Consider the following 18,694-nt stretch of genomic DNA (forward strand, 5'->3'; position numbering starts at 1 on the left):
GAATGAATAAGTCGAAATCGGACACAAATTTCTGAAATTTGATCGGAACATGCTATGGTTTCGACAGTTTGAAGTTTTTAGGGTCAGTGTTTAAGATCTCTACGAAATAAGAAGGAGAAGATTGAAGACAAACAGAGGCGGGGGAAGACGGAGATGAAATTGATAGAAAAATGAAGATTTCACATTGAGGTTTCTCGGAGTTAGGGAAATCGCCTTTGGAGTGGAGTGTTTCTTAGGAGGATAAGTGGGTTTCTATAGGGTTACTTTGGGTTGGAGTTTTAGTTAATAGTTTAGGATATGATAGGACGTAATTATTACTTGATTAAAATGTTTAATTAGTTTAAAATATATTAACAAAAGGGAAGTGCTATATGTACATAATATTCTATATAATTGTATCCATAATTACACGTGGCATTGGATCCAACTTTTGATTCAAATATCACATTTGCACATCAACAGTCGAATGATTGTCATATCACATTATGGACAACATTATGTGCAATAATTATGTATAAGTAGAATTTTCTAAGTCAAAATACTTATTTTAATGGGGTATTTCCCCAGAAGATGGGCCGTAATCACTTATTGCTAGCCCAATATCTAACTGTTTGGGCCAAAATCGAAATAATTATCATATTGCTAACCAAATAGCAACCATATAGAAATAATAGGGATATCTGAAAATTCTCATGAGTCTGAAACAAATTTCCCAAGCTAAACTAGCACGAAAACATTTTAGAGATTAAGGGTCTGTTTGATCGTAAACTGGAAAAAACAAACAAATTCCATGTAAGTTGAAAAAGAAAAAATCACCAAAATCATAGAAATTTGATTTTCACTCAATTGGCAAAAAACATGCTTTAAGTGTTTGTATTTTTAAATTCGAACTACATTTTCACTTTCGTATCAAACAGTCAAAATAGAAAACGAATTTCTCGAATGTGATATTTTTCATGGAATTTAATACTATCAAATAGACCCTAACAGTTTTTTCTAACACATTTGAAAATTGGAACATTTAAGAATCTCAAGGAATGGTTTTGAGAACTTAAATAAATATTTTTATTTTTTAAATAATATTTGAAAACTTCGTAGAATTTTCGATAATGCTCAAAGGAAACTTTGAACCAAAAATGTTAACTAAATTTTCACAAATTTTGTATTTCTAATCTATAAATTTTAGCAACCTAAAATAATAAAAATTACTTTAATATTTACTTCACTAATTTTCTTTTCTTTTATTTTTAAATAAATTTTCTTGTCAGTCCGATTCCTGTCCTAATTGCATCTTCTTCATTTTTTGCCCCTTTTCCAATTTGATTTCAGCAAAGTTTTTTCATTTTTGTCCTTTGCCTAACATCACCCACCACTTTTTTGCTTCTTTCTAGATGTCCTTTTAATCGATTTTGAATCTTCAGAACTCTTTACATTTACAGAAATACCCCTTAATGGAATTTGATTCTCTGAAAAGGCAAATCTTGGGCATGTGTCCTTGGTTGAATAAGAATTGCAACTAAGGTAAAAGTTCAGTGACCTCCTGTGCAATTAATACAAAAAATAAATCTACTTCTCCGTCTGTACTTCCAGCCCAATGCAATCCCAGAATTCCGCCCTTCAATTGAAAAATCCCACATTAATTAATTGAATAGCGAAAAACACATCCCAATAACAACAATAAATTCAAACAAATAGTAGCCAACATTAGTCAAACAAAATTCAAATTTCGTAGCCACATTACTCCACTCTTATTAGTCTCCTCGAAAAACCATCCAATTTCTTTCCAAACTTAACAAACAAACAAAAATCAAGAATTGCACTCGCTCGCTCATATACTATTGCAATTTTCTGTACAACTCTTGGTTGCGGAAGGATTGTCTTAAAAACCAAAAAAAAAAAAGGAAAAAAGGAAGAAGCTCTTTCCTCTTGTTAATTGTTTCAATGATTACTGAACTTAGGTTCACGTCTTTGATTGTTTACTGAAATTTAAAATATCGAGTTTTAGTCACTGAACTTAGGTTCATGTTTTCGATTGCTCACTAAAATTTAAATTATAGAGTTTTGACCACTGAACTTAGATCAATGTTTTCGATTGCTCGCTGAAATTTAAAATGTCGAATTTTGACCACTGAACTTTAAAAAATATTGTACATTCCTCATTAAATTTTGAAAAATATTGTACATTACTCACTGAACGTTGAAAAATGTTGTACATTACTCACTTTAAATTTGATATTTTTCAAAATTCAACAGTTATGCTAGTAAGCAACGTACGGCATATTTCAAAATTTACTGGTCAAAACTGGACATTTTAAATTTTAGTGAGCAATCTAAGACATGGATCTAAGTTTAGTGAGCAATGGAAAACATTGATCTAAGTTCAATGATCAAAATTCGATATTTTAAATTTCAGTAACCAATCAAAGACATAGATATAAGTTCAGCAGTCAAAACTCGATATTTTAAATTTTAGTGACCAATAAAAAAAATAAATTTAAGTTCAGTGACCATTCGAACAATTAACTGTCTTTCGTCGGCATAGTTTGAACATTTATTGAAGGATCTTTGAATTATTATCTTCAGATACAGTAAAGACTGAATCTTTATTCAATCCACTGAATCTCTTTTCCTTCCAAGATTGAATTTTTTCAATCTATAAACCATGAAGATTACCTACATTATTACTTCAATTATGCGTCTTTATTTCTTCACGTTCTCCATTTCTTCAACTTTCTCGTTGAATTCAGATGGTCTCTCACTCTTGGCCCTCAAAGCAGCCATTACAGAAGACCCACTAAAAGCTCTCTTTTTTTGGTCTGATTCAGATTCAACTCCATGCAAGTGGAACGGGATCACCTGTGATCACACCCACCAAAAGGTAACCTCCATTTCTCTTTCCAACAAGAATCTCGCAGGCTACATTCCCTCAGAGATCGGTGCACTCTCTTTTCTTACTTCTCTTGACCTCTCATACAATTATCTCAGTGGAACCCTGCCACACCATATTGCAACCCTTCAGAAACTTGTTCATCTCGATTTATCTTCAAATAAGTTCAATGGTACACTGCCCCAGAGCCTAAGCAATTTAACCCAGTTAACAGGGACTTTAAATCTTTCATACAACGAATTTTCCGGCGAGATCCCGGCGAGTTTTGGCAGGTTTCCTGTGACGGTCAGCCTGGATCTCCGGCACAACAACCTCAGTGGAAAAATCCCTGAGATGGGGTCACTTTTGAGTCAGGGCCCCACTGCATTTACTGGAAATCCTTATCTTTGTGGATTTCCATTGAACAGCCAATGCACAATGCCTGAAGCTCAGAATCCAATAATTTTCACCAAGCCGGTAAAGCCACAGAATCCAGGAGTTTCTTCAAATGGATTTGCAGAGGGTAAAAAGGTAAAAAGAGGGTCGCTCACAGTTTCGGTGATAGCTGCCTTTTCTGTATTGGCTGGGATAGGGGTTGTTTCAGTGTGGATGTCTAGGAGAAAATGGAAAATGGCCGAGGACAAAACGGGAAAGGAAAACGTGAGCAAGGAGTTGGGGATGGGGAGTGAGGAGGAGGAGGAGGGGCAAAAAGGTAAATTTGTTTTGGTGGATGAAGGGTTTGGTTTGGAATTAGAGGATTTGTTGAGGGCATCTGCTTATGTTGTTGGGAAAAGCAGGAGTGGGATAGTGTACAAGGTGGTAGTGGGTGGAGCTGTCAAGGGGGGAGGATCTGGTGTGGGCGGTCCCATGGTGGTTGCAGTGAGACGTCTCAGCGAGGAAGACGCCACGTGGCGGTTCAAGGAATTTGAGAACGAGATGGAAGCCATATGCAGGGTTCAGCATCGTAACATTGTGAGGTTAAGGGCTTATTACTATGCCAGTGATGAGAAGTTGCTGGTTTCTGATTTCATCTGCAATGGAAGCCTGTACAGTGCACTACATGGTAAGAATTATTCTTCTGTTTCTCTTGATGCTTTTGTTTACTTTTTATTGTTGTTTAGTTGCAAATTAAATTTCGATTTGGCATGATCAATGTGTTAAAATATAGCAAAATGATTTTGTTTTAGCACTCTCAATGTGCTGCCACATTTTTCAATTCGTGATTGTAATTACTTAGTGAGACTAAAAGGTTCTTTTCATGTTTAGGACATGCATACTATCAGAATCCAAAAAGCTTAGACCCACTATAAGTTCGCCCAATAACCAATTTTGTTGCAAACTAATAATCGTTCGTGCTAAAGGATATGGTCTATCCCGCCAGAACCCCACATGTAACCCGAGTCTACTTGCAATGTCTATAAAATCCATAGGTGGGGTTTGTGTGAAAGACATGCTGTGTATCATCCATGAACTGATCGGACTAACCAACTGAAGTTAGCTTTAGCCATTATTGCCCGTCGGACAATAGTAAAAAAGCTTTAGTGCCTTGTACTGAACAGAGGCAAAAACCTTAGTGGTTGTCAGGCGATAGTAAAAAGTCTAGCTAAAACCTGTAACTGTTGTATTGAAAACTGATGGTAAAGCTTTACAATAGTAAAGTTTAAGATATACGAGAATTGAGGTTTATTTTAAGATTTACAAGAATTCAGGTTTGATTCCTGGGATTTGGTCCTTAATCCTTTCCTAGAAGATCATACATAGCATGCTAGTTATTCTTGTCTACTAGTTACAAAGAAATGAGAACAAAAAAGAACTGTAAGGGTTCTTTCCTTTCCAGAGAAAGGAAAGGGGAACGGAATGAAACAAATGTCCCCTCCACATATTTAAATGCAAAATTTGTAAGCATTTTCTTTCCCTGAAACCGAAGAGAACCTAATAAGCATATATCAGATTTTATTAGTGAAAGCTATTCCGATTATTAAAGACTGTCTAAAAAGGAAAAAAATAAAATGATAGGATGCATGTATGGCTAAAGCTCAGAAAAGGCATTTATATGTGAACTTACTAGTATAAACCACACAGTAATAACTGCTGAGATGCACGAAGATGTGGCTTCCACATTCAGACATTTTCACAATATTGACAATCATAATTTACAGCAACCATCCTTTTCTTTCTTCCCTTTTTGGCTGAGTATGTGAACCAGCTTTCTGCTGTGCTTTGTCAGTATTTCTTGGTGAAATCAATGCTTTTCATGACTCGAATTCAACTCTTTTTTGACGATTTTACCATTACATGTTTCTGGACAATTGATTACAAATAATTGTCAACAGAGGATGTAATCTCTGAACCAACAGAGGACGTTACTTAACTATAATGGTCCGTACTTCCCTGTTAGCTCGGCTACACCAATTGAATATGAATAATTGAATTCGACTTTTCCATTTCTGTGATATTTATTAAGAAAATCAAACTAGTATAACTGTTCAGAGCATAAAACTTTTTTTGTTTGAGATTCTAGCATTCTTATGAGTTGTTGAGCTATTCATTTTTGTGCTTCACGTTTCTATTTCTATTAGTTTCGACTACACGTCGAACTTTACATGGCTCGCTTTTCCTGAAAAACCGTCACTGTTATGCCTGTCTTCTGCAGCTTGTTAACTAACAATTCTTTAATTTTATTACCATAATGTTGCAGGAGGACCCGACAATTCCTCTCCTCCACTATCATGGGTGGCAAGATTGAGGATTGCTCAAGAAACAGCACGGGGTCTTGTTTATATTCACGAATGCAGCCCTAGAAAGTATATTCACGGCAACATAAAGTCGTCAAAAATTCTTCTTGACAATGACCTAAAACCTTATATCTCTGGCTTTGGCCTAACTCGCCTCGTGCCCAGTACTTCTAAACTCACAAATGCAGCTTGGGGAAACCAGAACCTAAGCCAAATTATCGTAAATCCTAAAAGTTCTACTTCACCATCTGTTATGTACGTGGCACCCGAAGCTCGAGTTGCAGGCAGCAAGCTTACGCAAAAATGTGACGTGTATTCTTTTGGGATCGTGCTTTTGGAGATGCTGACTGGTGGTCGACTACCAGATGGGGGGCCAGAAAGTAGTGGCAAGACACTTGAGGGTCTTGTCAGGAAGGTGTTCCGTGAAGAAAGACCATTGTCTGAAATAATAGACCCTGACCTTTTGCACGAGGTTCATGCAAAGAAGCAAGTCGTTGCAGCTTTTCATATTGCGTTAAACTGCACAGAGCTGGATCCGGAGTTACGACCTAGGATGAGAACTGTTTCTGGCAATCTTGATTGCATTAAGTTGTAGTCTAGCAATGTCGGTAACTATTCGTAACGATTTATTTTTTTTAATTTTTTTTTTTTTTTTGGGTTATGTCTAATGTTGTAGCTGTTTTTAGTCCCAAAATTACCAAGGATGTTTTCCTTGAGAATGTATTGAATGGAGCAGAAAGAGAGGCTCTCAAGGCAATAGGTTTGAAGAATGCCAGCCAGTTTTCAGTAGATCTGTGCTAGGCGACCCTTGCTCGGACAGGGCCAGGTCTAGTAAAATTACATTTTCCCCGACTTCAGAGTTTGGACCAAGCAGTTGCAGTGTTCAAGGTGCCGCCTCTTTGGACTCTGCCTAATACATTATAGGCTCGCCTGACATGGTCTGGGTTTGCCACGGCCCCTATGAGCTGGGCAACGCACAAGCCACCCAGCCGTGCTGCCGCTCTACGTGGAACACTTGCCTGGAGTGAAGAGATTAAATAATTTGTGGAGACACCAATGACCTGATTGATAGACAGCGAACACGTTTTCTATTCAGCTTAGAAGTTAAGACATAGTCTAGGGGTTAAGAAAAGCCAAATACTCAAGTTAGGAGTACAATTACAAACATTGAAATAAACATGTTCAAAGTAGTGACGGCAAAAAACCTGCCCTGAAAGGGTTGGCGGAGCGGGGCAGGATGAGGATGCTCCACCTTGTGAAGGAAAAAAAGAATAAAAAAAGATTAAAAATAATTTTATTTCTAGACAATTCACCCGTTAAAAATTCATTTTGAATTTGTATTTTATTCTCTAATAACAATATAACTCGAAACTTTGAAAAAAAAATAAATAGGGCAAAAGTTTGCCCCGTCCTTGCCCAGCCCCGTCTAAGGCGGGGTGGGGGCCCCCTGCCGGTTGCCATCGCTAGTTCAAAGGTGAATTAAATGAAGTTCACAAGCATATGATGACTACAGAATACTATAAAACATTTCTGTCATTGAATGGAAAAGGCCTTCATAATGCCGGCCTTGCTTTTTATCCCAACTGCCAAACAAAAAAATTCTGATTTATGACCAAAATTAAACAATTATTCAGTCATCGTCTATTTGACCTATTTTATTAGGAAAAAGATGAAAAAAAAACTCATAAATGATGATTTAGTCATTGTCTGATTTAAGTAAAATGTTATTAGTTTACCAGGTCATCCATCTCAACACCCCAAGGAATGAACCTTCCAATTGAATAAATCTTTCATAACTTTAAAGGTCCATCATATAAAGATCAAGAGTATATGTAAGCATTCATAGCTTCAGCCATGGCAGAATTCCAAGACTATGTCATTTACTTCCTCGTTTGGCTTATTTCTACTGTTCTGATACGAATATTTTTAAAAAAACAAAGCACTTCAGGCCTTCCTCCAAGCCCTCTAGCCTTACCAGTTATTGGTCATCTCCACCTCCTTGCACCAATACCTCACCAAGCTCTAGCCAAGCTGTCGCAACGTTATGGACCATTGATTCACTTATTTCTTGGTTCAGTCCCTTGTGTAGTTGCTTCCTCACCTGAAATGGCTAAAGAGTTCTTGAAAACTTACGAAAGTTCCTATTCCAATCGACCACAAATTTTTGCTGTTGATTACCTAACATATGGTTCTCAAGACTTCTCATTTGCACCTTATGGACCTTATTGGAAGTTCATGAAGAAACTATGCATGTCTGAACTTCTTGGTGGCCAAACATTAGAGCTGTTACTTCCTGTTAGACGATCTGAAATGAGAAGTTTTGTAGAATTTTTGTCGAGCAAGGCCAGTGCAGGCAAGTCTGTTGATATTGGAGGAGAGCTTATTAGATTGACGAATAATGTAATTTCAAGAATGATTATGAGTGAAAGGTGTTCGGAAGATGAAGACGAAGCTGGAGATGTCAGGAAATTGGTTCAAGAGATTGCTGAGCTCACTGGGAGGTTTAATCTGACGGATTTTATTTGGTTTTGTAAGAATTTGGATTTGCAGGGATTCAGAAAGAGGCTTAAGGAGGTTCGTGACAGATTTGACTCGATGATGGAAAGGATCATTGATGAACATCAAAATTCAGGCCGGAAACTGAAGCTAGAGAATGAGGAAGGAGAAGGCGTAAAAGATTTGCTGGATATTTTACTTAACATATCAGCAAATGAGATCTCGGAGATGAGTTTGACAAGAGAGAACATAAAAGCTTTTATCCTGGTAACCTGCAATACCTTTTCTCATTCCAAAATGTTCATTACGTGAAAAATTTTGTTTCAAGCAATTCAGACTTGGGATCTCCTTCTGAGAACCGCACAAACTAAAAATTCTGTGTTGGAATATTACAGGACATATTTGCTGCAGGAACTGATACATCAGCAATCACAACAGAATGGGCTTTGGCAGAATTAATCAACCATCCCAACATATTGCATAAAGCCCAGCATGAAATTAATTCTGTTGTTGGCAAAAACAGACTTGTAGAAGAATCAGACATTTCAAACCTTCCATACCTTCAAGCCATTGTTAAAGAAACGCTAAGGCTTCATCCAACAGGACCATTAATTGTCCGAGAGTCATCTGATGATTGCAACGTTGCAGGTATTTAAATATTGTCTACAACATGCTCCTTCACAAGCGATTCAATTTCTAATCAAATGCCTGACACGTGCAGAACTTTTCTAAATGGGCAGTGGCACGACTTTTAACGTTTACAGTTCTGATACAAATTTTAATCTTATCTTGAACACAGGTTACCACATTCCAGCTAAAACAAGACTTTTTGTCAATGTTTGGGCCATTGGTAGGGATCCAGAACACTGGGAAAATCCGCTGGAGTTCCGGCCAGAAAGGTTCTTGAATGAGGATGGTAATTTGAAAGCACAGTTAGATGTAAGGGGACAACATTATCATTTGTTGCCATTTGGGAGTGGTCGAAGAGGATGTCCCGGAACTTCTTTGGCATTGCTGGTTGTTCAGACAACCTTAGCTGCCATGATTCAGTGTTTTGAGTGGAAAGTTGAAGGGAATGGGACTGTGAATATGGAAGAAGGACCTGGTCTAACACTTCCAAAGGCTCATCCTTTGATTTGTTTCCCTGTGGCTAGACTCAACCCAATTCCATCTATGTAATCCTTCATCTTTAAGCTTTGATTGAAAATTTGAATAAGGATGAAATCTACTTACACAAGGTGTAAATCTGAATTTCAATATATCAGCAATATAATGTTCAGTGTGAATTAATCAATCTTTTGTTTAAGCTAGCAAATTCATTATACGCTTGATTATCTGAACCTAATTTTCTTCTTAGGTCAATAGTTTTTTGGTTAACTGAATAGGAGATCCTGGGAGCTTCACTCCTTTAGTAATTACTGAAGAATCCCATCTTTCATTAATTTTAGATATGTGGGCAAATTATAATATCTGGGCTGGTTTGAAAAAATAGTTGTAGTGAATCTTGAAACTCTTTTATAATTAGGGTGGCACAGTCCGGTTACAAAGAGAATGAGTTGAATTTTTCCTAAAAAGTTGAAATAATTTGGCAACTTTAATTATCAAAAAACAAAAGGAAGAAAGAAAGAAATGATGAGTTTGATTTTCAGATACATTATTCAATTCTGGTTTAGAATCAACAACCAAACCAAATTTGTCAGTTATTGATTCTAATAGATATTAGCTAATTGTACTTAAAAAGAATCAAACCGCATCGCTCAATTTAATTTTTATCTGGTTCGGAACTTCAATCCATCCCTATTTATATCAAATGTTGGACCAATGTTCGTAGTTCATTATTGCACAAAACAAATAATAGCCCACCAATCCATTCTTTTCTGGAGGGTGGGAAAGCACAAGTTTTGGAGAGAATAATAAAACAATTGTTTCATTTTTATTCAATAGAACACACAGTATGAAAACCCCATTTTCATTGGGTACCAGTTGTCAGTTGTCACCCACATTAGCCATTTCAGCCATCAGATTTAAAGAAGCAATTATTTGACTTAAAAGTCAAAATTTCATTTTTTGCCTCTCCGAAAAGTGTAATCCAAATGAGAAAAAAATCCTCTTACAGATCAAACAAGTCCTAAACCCTGCTCGATCCAACTCATGGGATCCCAAGACAGATTGTTGTGAAGATTGGTATGGTGTGGGATGCGACCCAAATACAAATGGGATTGTTACATTCGATCTTTTCCGCGTGAACATTTCCTCCCAAATTCCATCAGCCATAGGAGACCTTCCGTACCTCGAAAACTTAGTATTCAGGAAACTTACCAACCTTACCAGTCAAATCCAACCTGCCATTGCAAAATTAACCAATCTCAGATTGCTTAGACTTAGCTATGCCAACTTATCCAGACCGGTGCCTACATTCCTTAGCCAACTCAAGAACTTATATTTTCTTGACTTATCTTTCAATGACCTAACCGGTTCAATCCCGCCTGAACTTTCGCTGCTCCAAAACCTCGAAGCCCCTCACTTAGACCGGAACAAACTCACTGGTAACATCCCAGAATCCTTTGTAAAAGTACCAGACTTTATCTCTCCCACAACAAACTCACAGGTTCGGTTCCAAGATCATTAGGAGACTTGAATTTTACTGACCTCGACTTTTTGCGCAATAACCTTGTAGGTGACATCTCATTCTTGTTTGGCAGAAACAAGACTTTACAAATAGTCGATTTTTTGAGGAACATGTTTGAGTTTGATCTGTCAAAGGTGTAGTTTCCTGACAGCTTACAATTCTTGTATATTGATATTGGATGATGTAGACAACTGCTTGCTATAACGAGCAAGTAAAGCATTACACGCTGACGCAAGACCGTCGACCCCCCAATGGGCGCTCTAGCTCCACGCGAGGCCATCAATACCCATGGACGCTCTACCTCTACGCAAGACCGTCGACCCCCCAAGTGCTCTACCTCTATGCATGATCATTTATCCCTCAAGGACACTTTACCTCTACGAGAGATCATCGACCCCCGGGGGCGCTCTACCTCTACGAGAGACCGTTGACCCCCCGAGTGCTCTATCTCTACGAGAGACTGTCGACCCCTGATGGTGCTCTACCTTTACGAGAGACTATTGACCCCCCAGAGCTTTACCTCCACTAGAGATCATCTACCCTCGGGGACGCTCTACCTCTACGAGAGACCGTCGACCTCCCGAGTGCTCTACCTCTACGAGAGACTGTCGACCCCTGGGGGCACTCGACCTCTACGCTAGACCATCGATCCACCGGGGACGCTCGACCTCTACGCTAGACCATCGATCCCCTCGGGTGCTCTACCTCTACGAGAGACTATCGACCCCCCGAGTGCGCTCTACCTCTACGAGATACCATCAACCCCCCGAGTGCTCTACCTCTACGAGCGACCATCGACCCCCGAGTACTTTACCTTAATGCGAGACCATCGACCGGCATGAAATTATCTATAGGGCCATATCAACACTTAGCTGTAAAATCTTTGATGAATTGACAAGGTCACGTAGCGGTTACTACGAGCACAACATTCGGCGGGAAGTTTAGACCCCCCACTCAGAATGTGGGGGTAATGGGAAGACCAACGTGGGGACACATGGCACCACAATCACTTGGCTCTCACTCGGCTTCCAACGTCTATAAATACCCACAATGGCAACATAGGTATGGATAACTGCATTTTTTTCAGCCATCTGAATTCTGACTTTATTTTCTCCTAATACATATACTGATTCTTACGCCGGAGGTAAAACTAGGGAGAAAGCCCCGCTCTCACTTTTCAGGTTACACACGCCTGTCGGAGTAGCAAAAAAGCCAAAGGCCGCTAGGCAAATCATGAGGCATTACTCCACCACCATTTCAGATAGAAATCATAATAGGATTAGTGGGAGTCTGCAGCAGGATTTGACAAATTCGAATATACAGTATTTGAATGTGAGTTATAACAGGTTATGTGGTCAGATTCCAATGGGTGGAAAATTGCAGAGCTTTGACATTAGTTCTTATTTCTACAACAAATGCCTCCGTGGAGCTCCATTGCCTGCCTGCAATTGATTGTTATGTTATATACATACTGCAGAGTTTAATATTTGAACTTTTAAGCAGTCTGTATTTCAAAATTCCGTAATCTTGTTTTATAGAAACTAAACTATCAGAGCAAATACAAGGTATGTAACCCTTTATGGTCACATATTCAATTCCAAAGATGAAGAAAATAAAATGGTGAGTTTAATATCTATCATAACTTCTATGATGAATGGAATTTATTAAGCTGTTTCATAAAGATATCAAAGGGTCTCTAGCCAAACCCGTACAAATGTTCTGCAGAATTTTCCTTCTCAAATTGAAAATTTTTATTTCCATCAAGTAAAGGGGTTATGAAGTGCGTATTGGCTAGAAGGCTTGTTGATAGTATGAGGTTTAATTTTTATTGCAGATTCTAAATTAATCTTGGATAACATAACTGGAGGAACACAATTTATTTCTTTTCAGATATTCTATTAGAGATGTCAAAATATGTAGGGTCCAGTGAGGATTGTGCCGTAGTCTCAGGAAGTCGAGAAAGTCTGTTTCGGGCAAGAGGTGCTCTTGTCCAGACCGTCTCAAAACGTGGTTTACACCATCTTTACTATCAAATATTCATAGTCAATTCAATAGAAAATCACAATACGCGTTTTCATTTTCCAAGTTGGCTATGCAATGATATATCCCAGAAAGAACAAGACGTTATCCATTTCAGTCAACATCTTCACACACATTACAGACATTATTTTTAAAGAAGCATTTCTTTGAGTAAAAGTCCAAACTTTGCCTACCAAATTCTTTATAAATATTTGCTGAATTCGTTCACTCTTCAAGTACTATCTTATAGCTCAATTTACCAGCATACAGAGCAGTATGAATTTCCATTATCATTTTTGTTTTTCTATCATCTTCCTGTCTATGCGAAAGGTGTAAGCCCATTGACAAAAAAGTGCTCCTCAGTCCTTTAACAACCCCTACCACATGGCCACATGGGTTCCGGACACCGATTGTTGCCATTGGTACGCGGTGGATTGTGAACCTGAAACCAATCGCATCAATGATCTTCACCTTGTCTCAGCTAATCTCTCCGGTCAAATCCCAGAAGAAATTGCCGATCTCCCTTATCTTGAAACTCTAATCTTCCATAAAATCACTAACCTCAATGGAAATATTCCTATATCCATTGTCAGGCTGTCTAAGCTCACAAATCTTATTATCAGCTCAACTAATGTCTCTGGCCCTATCCCTTCATTTCTTAGCCAACTCAAAAACTTATCGTTTCTCGACTTATCCTTCAACAATTTTTCCGGTTCGATCCCTTCATCACTCTTCCAACTCTGAAACCTCAGTGGTCTTCGGTTAGATCGAAACAAACTCACAGGAAGTATCCCCGAGTCATTTGGGAATTTGACCCCTAGTCTTCAATATCTTTATCTCCCACAACCAGTTCAGAGGCGCAATTCCAAGGGGATGGGGTGACTTGAACTTCACTTTGATCAAGTTACAAAGAAACAAGCTCGAAGGTGACATATCATCATTGTTGGGTAAAAACAAGACCATAATATATCTTGACCTCAACAGGAACATGTTGCAGTCTGATATTTCTGAGGTGGAGTTTCCGTACAGCTTAACATTCTTCGAAGTGAACCATAATAGGATCATAGGGAGCCTTCCGGAAGGGTTAACTCAGTTGGGATTGGATGGCTTGAACGTGAGTTACGACGGGCTCTGCGGTCCAATCCCGAAAGGTGGGAGATTGCAAGACTTAGAATACACATCGTATTTTCACAACAGATGCTTGTGTGGAGCGCCATTGCCAGATGATTGTAAACGATTCCCCTTATTGGGCGGGAGGATATTTGATCCCATTTTCTTTTTTAACTGAATCTGTTTGGCTTTTAGCTTCCTCAAGAAAATAATCATCAACGAGGCAAAAAAGTTGTTTAAAGAGTACTTGATATTTAAACCCTGAAGAGTTTAGTAGGTAATTTTCCGCTTGCACCTGCACACACACAGAGCTTCATTTTCAGCCAGTGACATTCATAAAACTTGCTGATGCAGAGCTTGTATTCAAGTTTTCGACCACACATTTTATCAGTTTTTATCTCAACCTTCGTCAAACAACCCTTAGTATTTATTTGAGAAAGCTTTAAAAAACGATAAAATGTTGATGTCGAAGTCAATAATTAATTTTAATTACATGTTACAATCCATAATTACTATGCACTCTTCCACCACTCATATGCACCACTTCTTTTTATCGAAATAAGCTTTTTAGAACTTCCTAACAAACACTTAAACTAATGGCTCAGCTCTGAATCGTTTATGTTTGTTAGGGATCAACAGATCATTCTTCAATACGTGCGAATAGTGACTACAAGTAGAAGCAGCATAGTTCAACAAGAGAGAAGATCTCTATCTGCACAAGATGTGTTGGTCCAAATGAAATCATAGTTTTCTCAAAACAGTATTGAGATGTCCTCGACATCTAATTCCAATCTATATAGGATACTGCCAAAATCACTTCTTTCTTTGTGATATAAACTTTCGAAATTGGAGCTGAAAGAGAGAGGTAGCCCACATTTGAACCAATCTATATTGTCGGTCATCAACTATCAATGTCATCGACCTCAATTATTCTCTTCATTAATCTTGTTTCTTCACGCGAGCGAGACGAACTGGGTGAATAATAATAATAATAATAATAATAATAATAATAATAATAATAATAATAATAATAATAATAATTTGCATATATAATAGTTAAATTTAAGAATTAGAGAATCAAGCTATATCCGACTGCCCTTAAAGAGAATTCAGATCTAAGAATCACATTGTCCTAGAAGTTGTCGAGATTATGGTTGATGTCGTAAAAACTTTTAAATCTGAGCTGATTTTGCGCAATTCCGACCCTTTAGTTAGGACGACTACAATAGGCTAATTACTTGTCGCTTCTAATGAAGACCCAGAACTACGTTCAATCACTCTAGGAATCCCAGGATACTGTATTTGAAGGTCTCTCTAGAGGGTATCTCCTTTTCAATGTCTTTGCAACTAGTTTCTCCACGTGCACTCATACTCAAATGTGGCGGTGAGATTGAGACGATAGCCATCTTTGAACTAATTTTTGGACTCTCAATTAACAGCTCGAATCTTATGCTCGAGGCTGGCAACAAGCAGGTGCAGTTATGATCTGTTGAAATACTATGAGTCTATAATACAATAAACTTATTTTAATGCATTAACAAAAAGAACTTTACCGAAAGTTAAAACTAAACATTAGATATTACCTACAAAAACAAAGATTTACTTTCTAATTTCTGATGAAGGAACTAGAAAGTAGAAAAGTATCATCGACAGCTCAAAGTTGAGCTAAAAGAACAGATAAAGATGAAGAATAAAGGATAAAAGCATCTGTATGATCTGGGTCGTGTATAAGCTTTAATTTTTACTTCTATATCTATCCACGTTCCACTACCCTTGTTGAAATAGCTAATGCATTTCCTACAAAAAGGTCTCAATAAATTAAAATTTTAATAATACAATTGAATAAACAAATGGAGAGAAGGTAAAAGGGTGTGGTGGGGGAGGGGTGTCTGAATTTCTGCAGTTTGCGCCTAAAGTCCTGAACAAAGCCAAGAATCTTGAAAAGCAAGAAACTCAACCTATTTTTGAATTCTCAAAAAGCAAATGCCTAAAGACTTTAAATCATTCCACACTAGTAGTGCCCCAATCAAACCTCAAACCAAATTATGCCTTTAGTGTTTTCTAGATTATAAAATGTAGGTTAACAAAGAAATCAAGGTTTTATATAGAAGAGGTAGTATATACCACTACTAAGAAACTCACCAACCAGACAACTCTAGAAGCCATACACGAGAAATTCCAAATCTCCATTTAACCTCAACCGTTGGAACAACTGCTGAAGATTTGTAAAGAATCATCTCCAGGCATACTACTTAACGAGACACACCATGAACAGTCGAGCAACTTTCAATCCCCAAGATGAATTCAAAATTAAGGACACAAAACCCCAGCTAGGGGAGCTGTGGGCACATGGAGGAGTTCGCGGTGGGGGAGGTTGGATCGGCAGTGACAGAGTCACAAGCACTTATGACCTAGTTGAACAAATGTATTTTCTTTATGTTCGAGTTGTTAAAGCAAGAGACCTGCCAACAAATCCTGTGACGGGAAGCTGTGATCCATATGTAGAGGTGAAACTCGGGAATTACAAAGGCAGAACACAGCACTTTGCGAAGAAAACAAACCCTGAATGGAACCATGTCTTTGCATTCTCAAAAGAGAAGATTCAAGCATCAGTTCTTGAAGTTTTTGTCAGAGACAGAGAGATCATAGCAAAAGATGATTATCTTGGGAAGGTTGTTTTTGACATGGATGAAGTTCCTATTAGGGTCCCACCAGATAGCCCTTTGGCACCTCAGTGGTACAGACTAGAAGATCGTCGAGGAGAAAGAAAGGTGAAAGGAGAGGTTATGCTCGCTGTTTGGATGGGAACGCAAGCTGATGAAGCTTTTCCAGAAGCTTGGCACTCAGATGCTGCTTCAGTTCATGGAGAAGGTGTCTTCAGTGTCAGATCAAAGGTGTACGTTTCACCTAAACTGTGGTACCTCAGAGTCAATGTTATAGAAGCACAAGATGTAGAATGTCAAGACAAAAGCCAACTTCCTCAGGTTTTTGTAAAAGCCCAACTTGGAAATCAGATGCTTAAGACTAAACTATGCCCTACACTAACTACCAACCCTTTCTGGAATGAAGACCTAATCTTTGTAGTGGCTGAACCTTTTGAAGAGCAATTAGTGCTCACAGTTGAAAACAAAGTGAGCCCTTTAAAGGATGAACTTGTTGGGAGATTAAGCTTGCCATTACACATATTCGAGAGACGATTGGATCATCGACCAGTTCATTCTCGCTGGTTCGACCTTGAAAAGTTTGGGTTCGGAGTTCTAGAGGGAGATAGAAGAAAGGAACTCAAATTTTCAACAAAAATTCATCTCAGAGCTTGTCTAGAGGGTGGTTACCACGTGCTAGATGAATCAACCATGTACATCAGTGATCAACGGCCAACTGCTAGGCAATTGTGGAAGCAGCCAATTGGAATCCTTGAAGTTGGCATCTTAAGTGCACAGGGGCTTCTACCAATGAAAACTAAGGATGGCCAAGGGAGAACAGATGCTTATTGCGTGGCTAGATATGGACAAAAGTGGGTAAGAACCAGAACAGTGGTTGAAAACTTCAGCCCCAAATGGAATGAGCAATACACATGGGAGGTTTATGATCCTAGCACGGTGATCACATTGGGAGTTTTTGATAACTGCCACTTAGGAGGGAACGAGAAACCACAAGCTGGAAATGGACCTGGAAGGGACTTCAGAATTGGAAAGGTAAGAATCAGGCTATCCACACTAGAAACTGACCGTATTTATACTCATTCATATCCACTCATTGTCCTCCAACCAACTGGTGTGAAGAAAGTGGGTGAACTCCAACTAGCATTTCGATTCACGTGTCTATCTCTCACACACATGATATATCTTTACAGCCGTCCTTTGCTGCCAAAAATGCATTATCTGCATCCTTTCACTGTAAGACAACTAGATAGTTTGAGATATCAGGCGATGAACATTGTAGGATCAAGGCTTGGGCGAGCTGAACCTCCTCTGAGGAAAGAGGTTGTGGAATACATGCTTGATGTAGATTCCCACATGTGGAGCATGAGAAGAAGCAAAGCTAACTTTTTCAGAATGATTTCAGTCTTGTCCGGGATGATCTCCATAAGCAAGTGGCTTGGTGATGTTTGTCAATGGAAGAACCCCATCACTACTATTCTAGTCCATGTCCTATTTTGCATATTGATCTGCTATCCAGAATTAATCCTCCCAACCGTGTTTCTTTACATGTTTCTGATAGGCATATGGAATTACCGGTTCAGGCCCAGGCATCCTCCACACATGGACACCAAACTTTCTTGGGCAGAAGCAGTTCACCTAGATGAGCTAGATGAAGAGTTCGACACTTTCCCCACCTCCAGGCCTCAAGATGTAATACGAATGAGGTATGATAGACTAAGAAGTATGGCGGGAAGAATCCAAACAGTAGTAGGAGACATGGCAACCCAGGGGGAGAGGTTTCATGCTCTGCTCAGCTGGAGAGATCCTAGAGCAACCAGCATCTTCATAGTTTTCTGCCTATGTGTGGCAGTTATTCTTTATGTGACACCCTTCAAAATAATTATATTTTTAACAGGCTTGTATCTACTAAGGCATCCAAGATTTAGGAGCAAACTGCCTTCAGCACCCATCAATTTCTTCCGCCGTTTGCCAGCTCGAGTTGACAGCATGCTCTGAAATGTCATTTTACAAGTTCGTTGTTTCAATGTATCAATCTGAATTTTTTTAATGTTCAGTTATATTTGTTTCCGTGCATCAAACATATTTCTTCCAAGTATTTTTTTTTCCTGTCAATTTCGTCTCGGTGTACAGTTCTTCAACTGCTTGTTAGAGTTAATTTGATTTCTAGTTTCCTGTA

At 38.5% G+C, this 18,694-nt stretch overlaps 3 protein-coding genes and 2 pseudogenes across 3 annotated transcripts; all 5 read left to right on the forward strand.

Moving 5' to 3' along the window:
• The first annotated feature begins 2,566 nt into the window (after positions 1-2,566).
• LOC111392751 (receptor protein kinase-like protein ZAR1) lies at positions 2,567-6,899 on the forward strand. The gene is made up of 2 exons (XM_023018148.1): positions 2,567-3,929; positions 5,565-6,899. Exons 1-2 carry the CDS (start codon positions 2,663-2,665, stop codon positions 6,194-6,196), a joined length of 1,899 nt encoding a protein of 632 aa, XP_022873916.1. The 5' UTR covers positions 2,567-2,662; the 3' UTR covers positions 6,197-6,899.
• A 420-nt stretch (positions 6,900-7,319) lies between these two features.
• On the forward strand, positions 7,320-9,418 carry LOC111392752 (cytochrome P450 93A3-like). The gene is made up of 3 exons (XM_023018149.1): positions 7,320-8,364; positions 8,493-8,745; positions 8,897-9,418. The coding sequence occupies exons 1-3, from the start codon at positions 7,456-7,458 to the stop codon at positions 9,274-9,276; spliced, it is 1,542 nt and encodes a 513-aa protein (XP_022873917.1). The 5' UTR covers positions 7,320-7,455; the 3' UTR covers positions 9,277-9,418.
• LOC111392767 lies at positions 9,316-12,405 on the forward strand (annotated as a pseudogene).
• Positions 12,406-12,496: 91 nt separating this feature from the next.
• Positions 12,497-14,816, forward strand: LOC111392754 (annotated as a pseudogene).
• A 95-nt stretch (positions 14,817-14,911) lies between these two features.
• On the forward strand, positions 14,912-18,694 carry LOC111392758 (FT-interacting protein 1-like). Its single transcript, XM_023018154.1, has one exon. It carries the CDS (start codon positions 16,123-16,125, stop codon positions 18,511-18,513), a length of 2,391 nt encoding a protein of 796 aa, XP_022873922.1. The 5' UTR covers positions 14,912-16,122; the 3' UTR covers positions 18,514-18,694.

The sequence above is a fragment of the Olea europaea genome, unplaced genomic scaffold, assembly GCF_002742605.1.
Source record: "Olea europaea var. sylvestris unplaced genomic scaffold, O_europaea_v1 scaffold973, whole genome shotgun sequence".
Classification (NCBI taxonomy): domain Eukaryota; kingdom Viridiplantae; phylum Streptophyta; class Magnoliopsida; order Lamiales; family Oleaceae; genus Olea; species Olea europaea.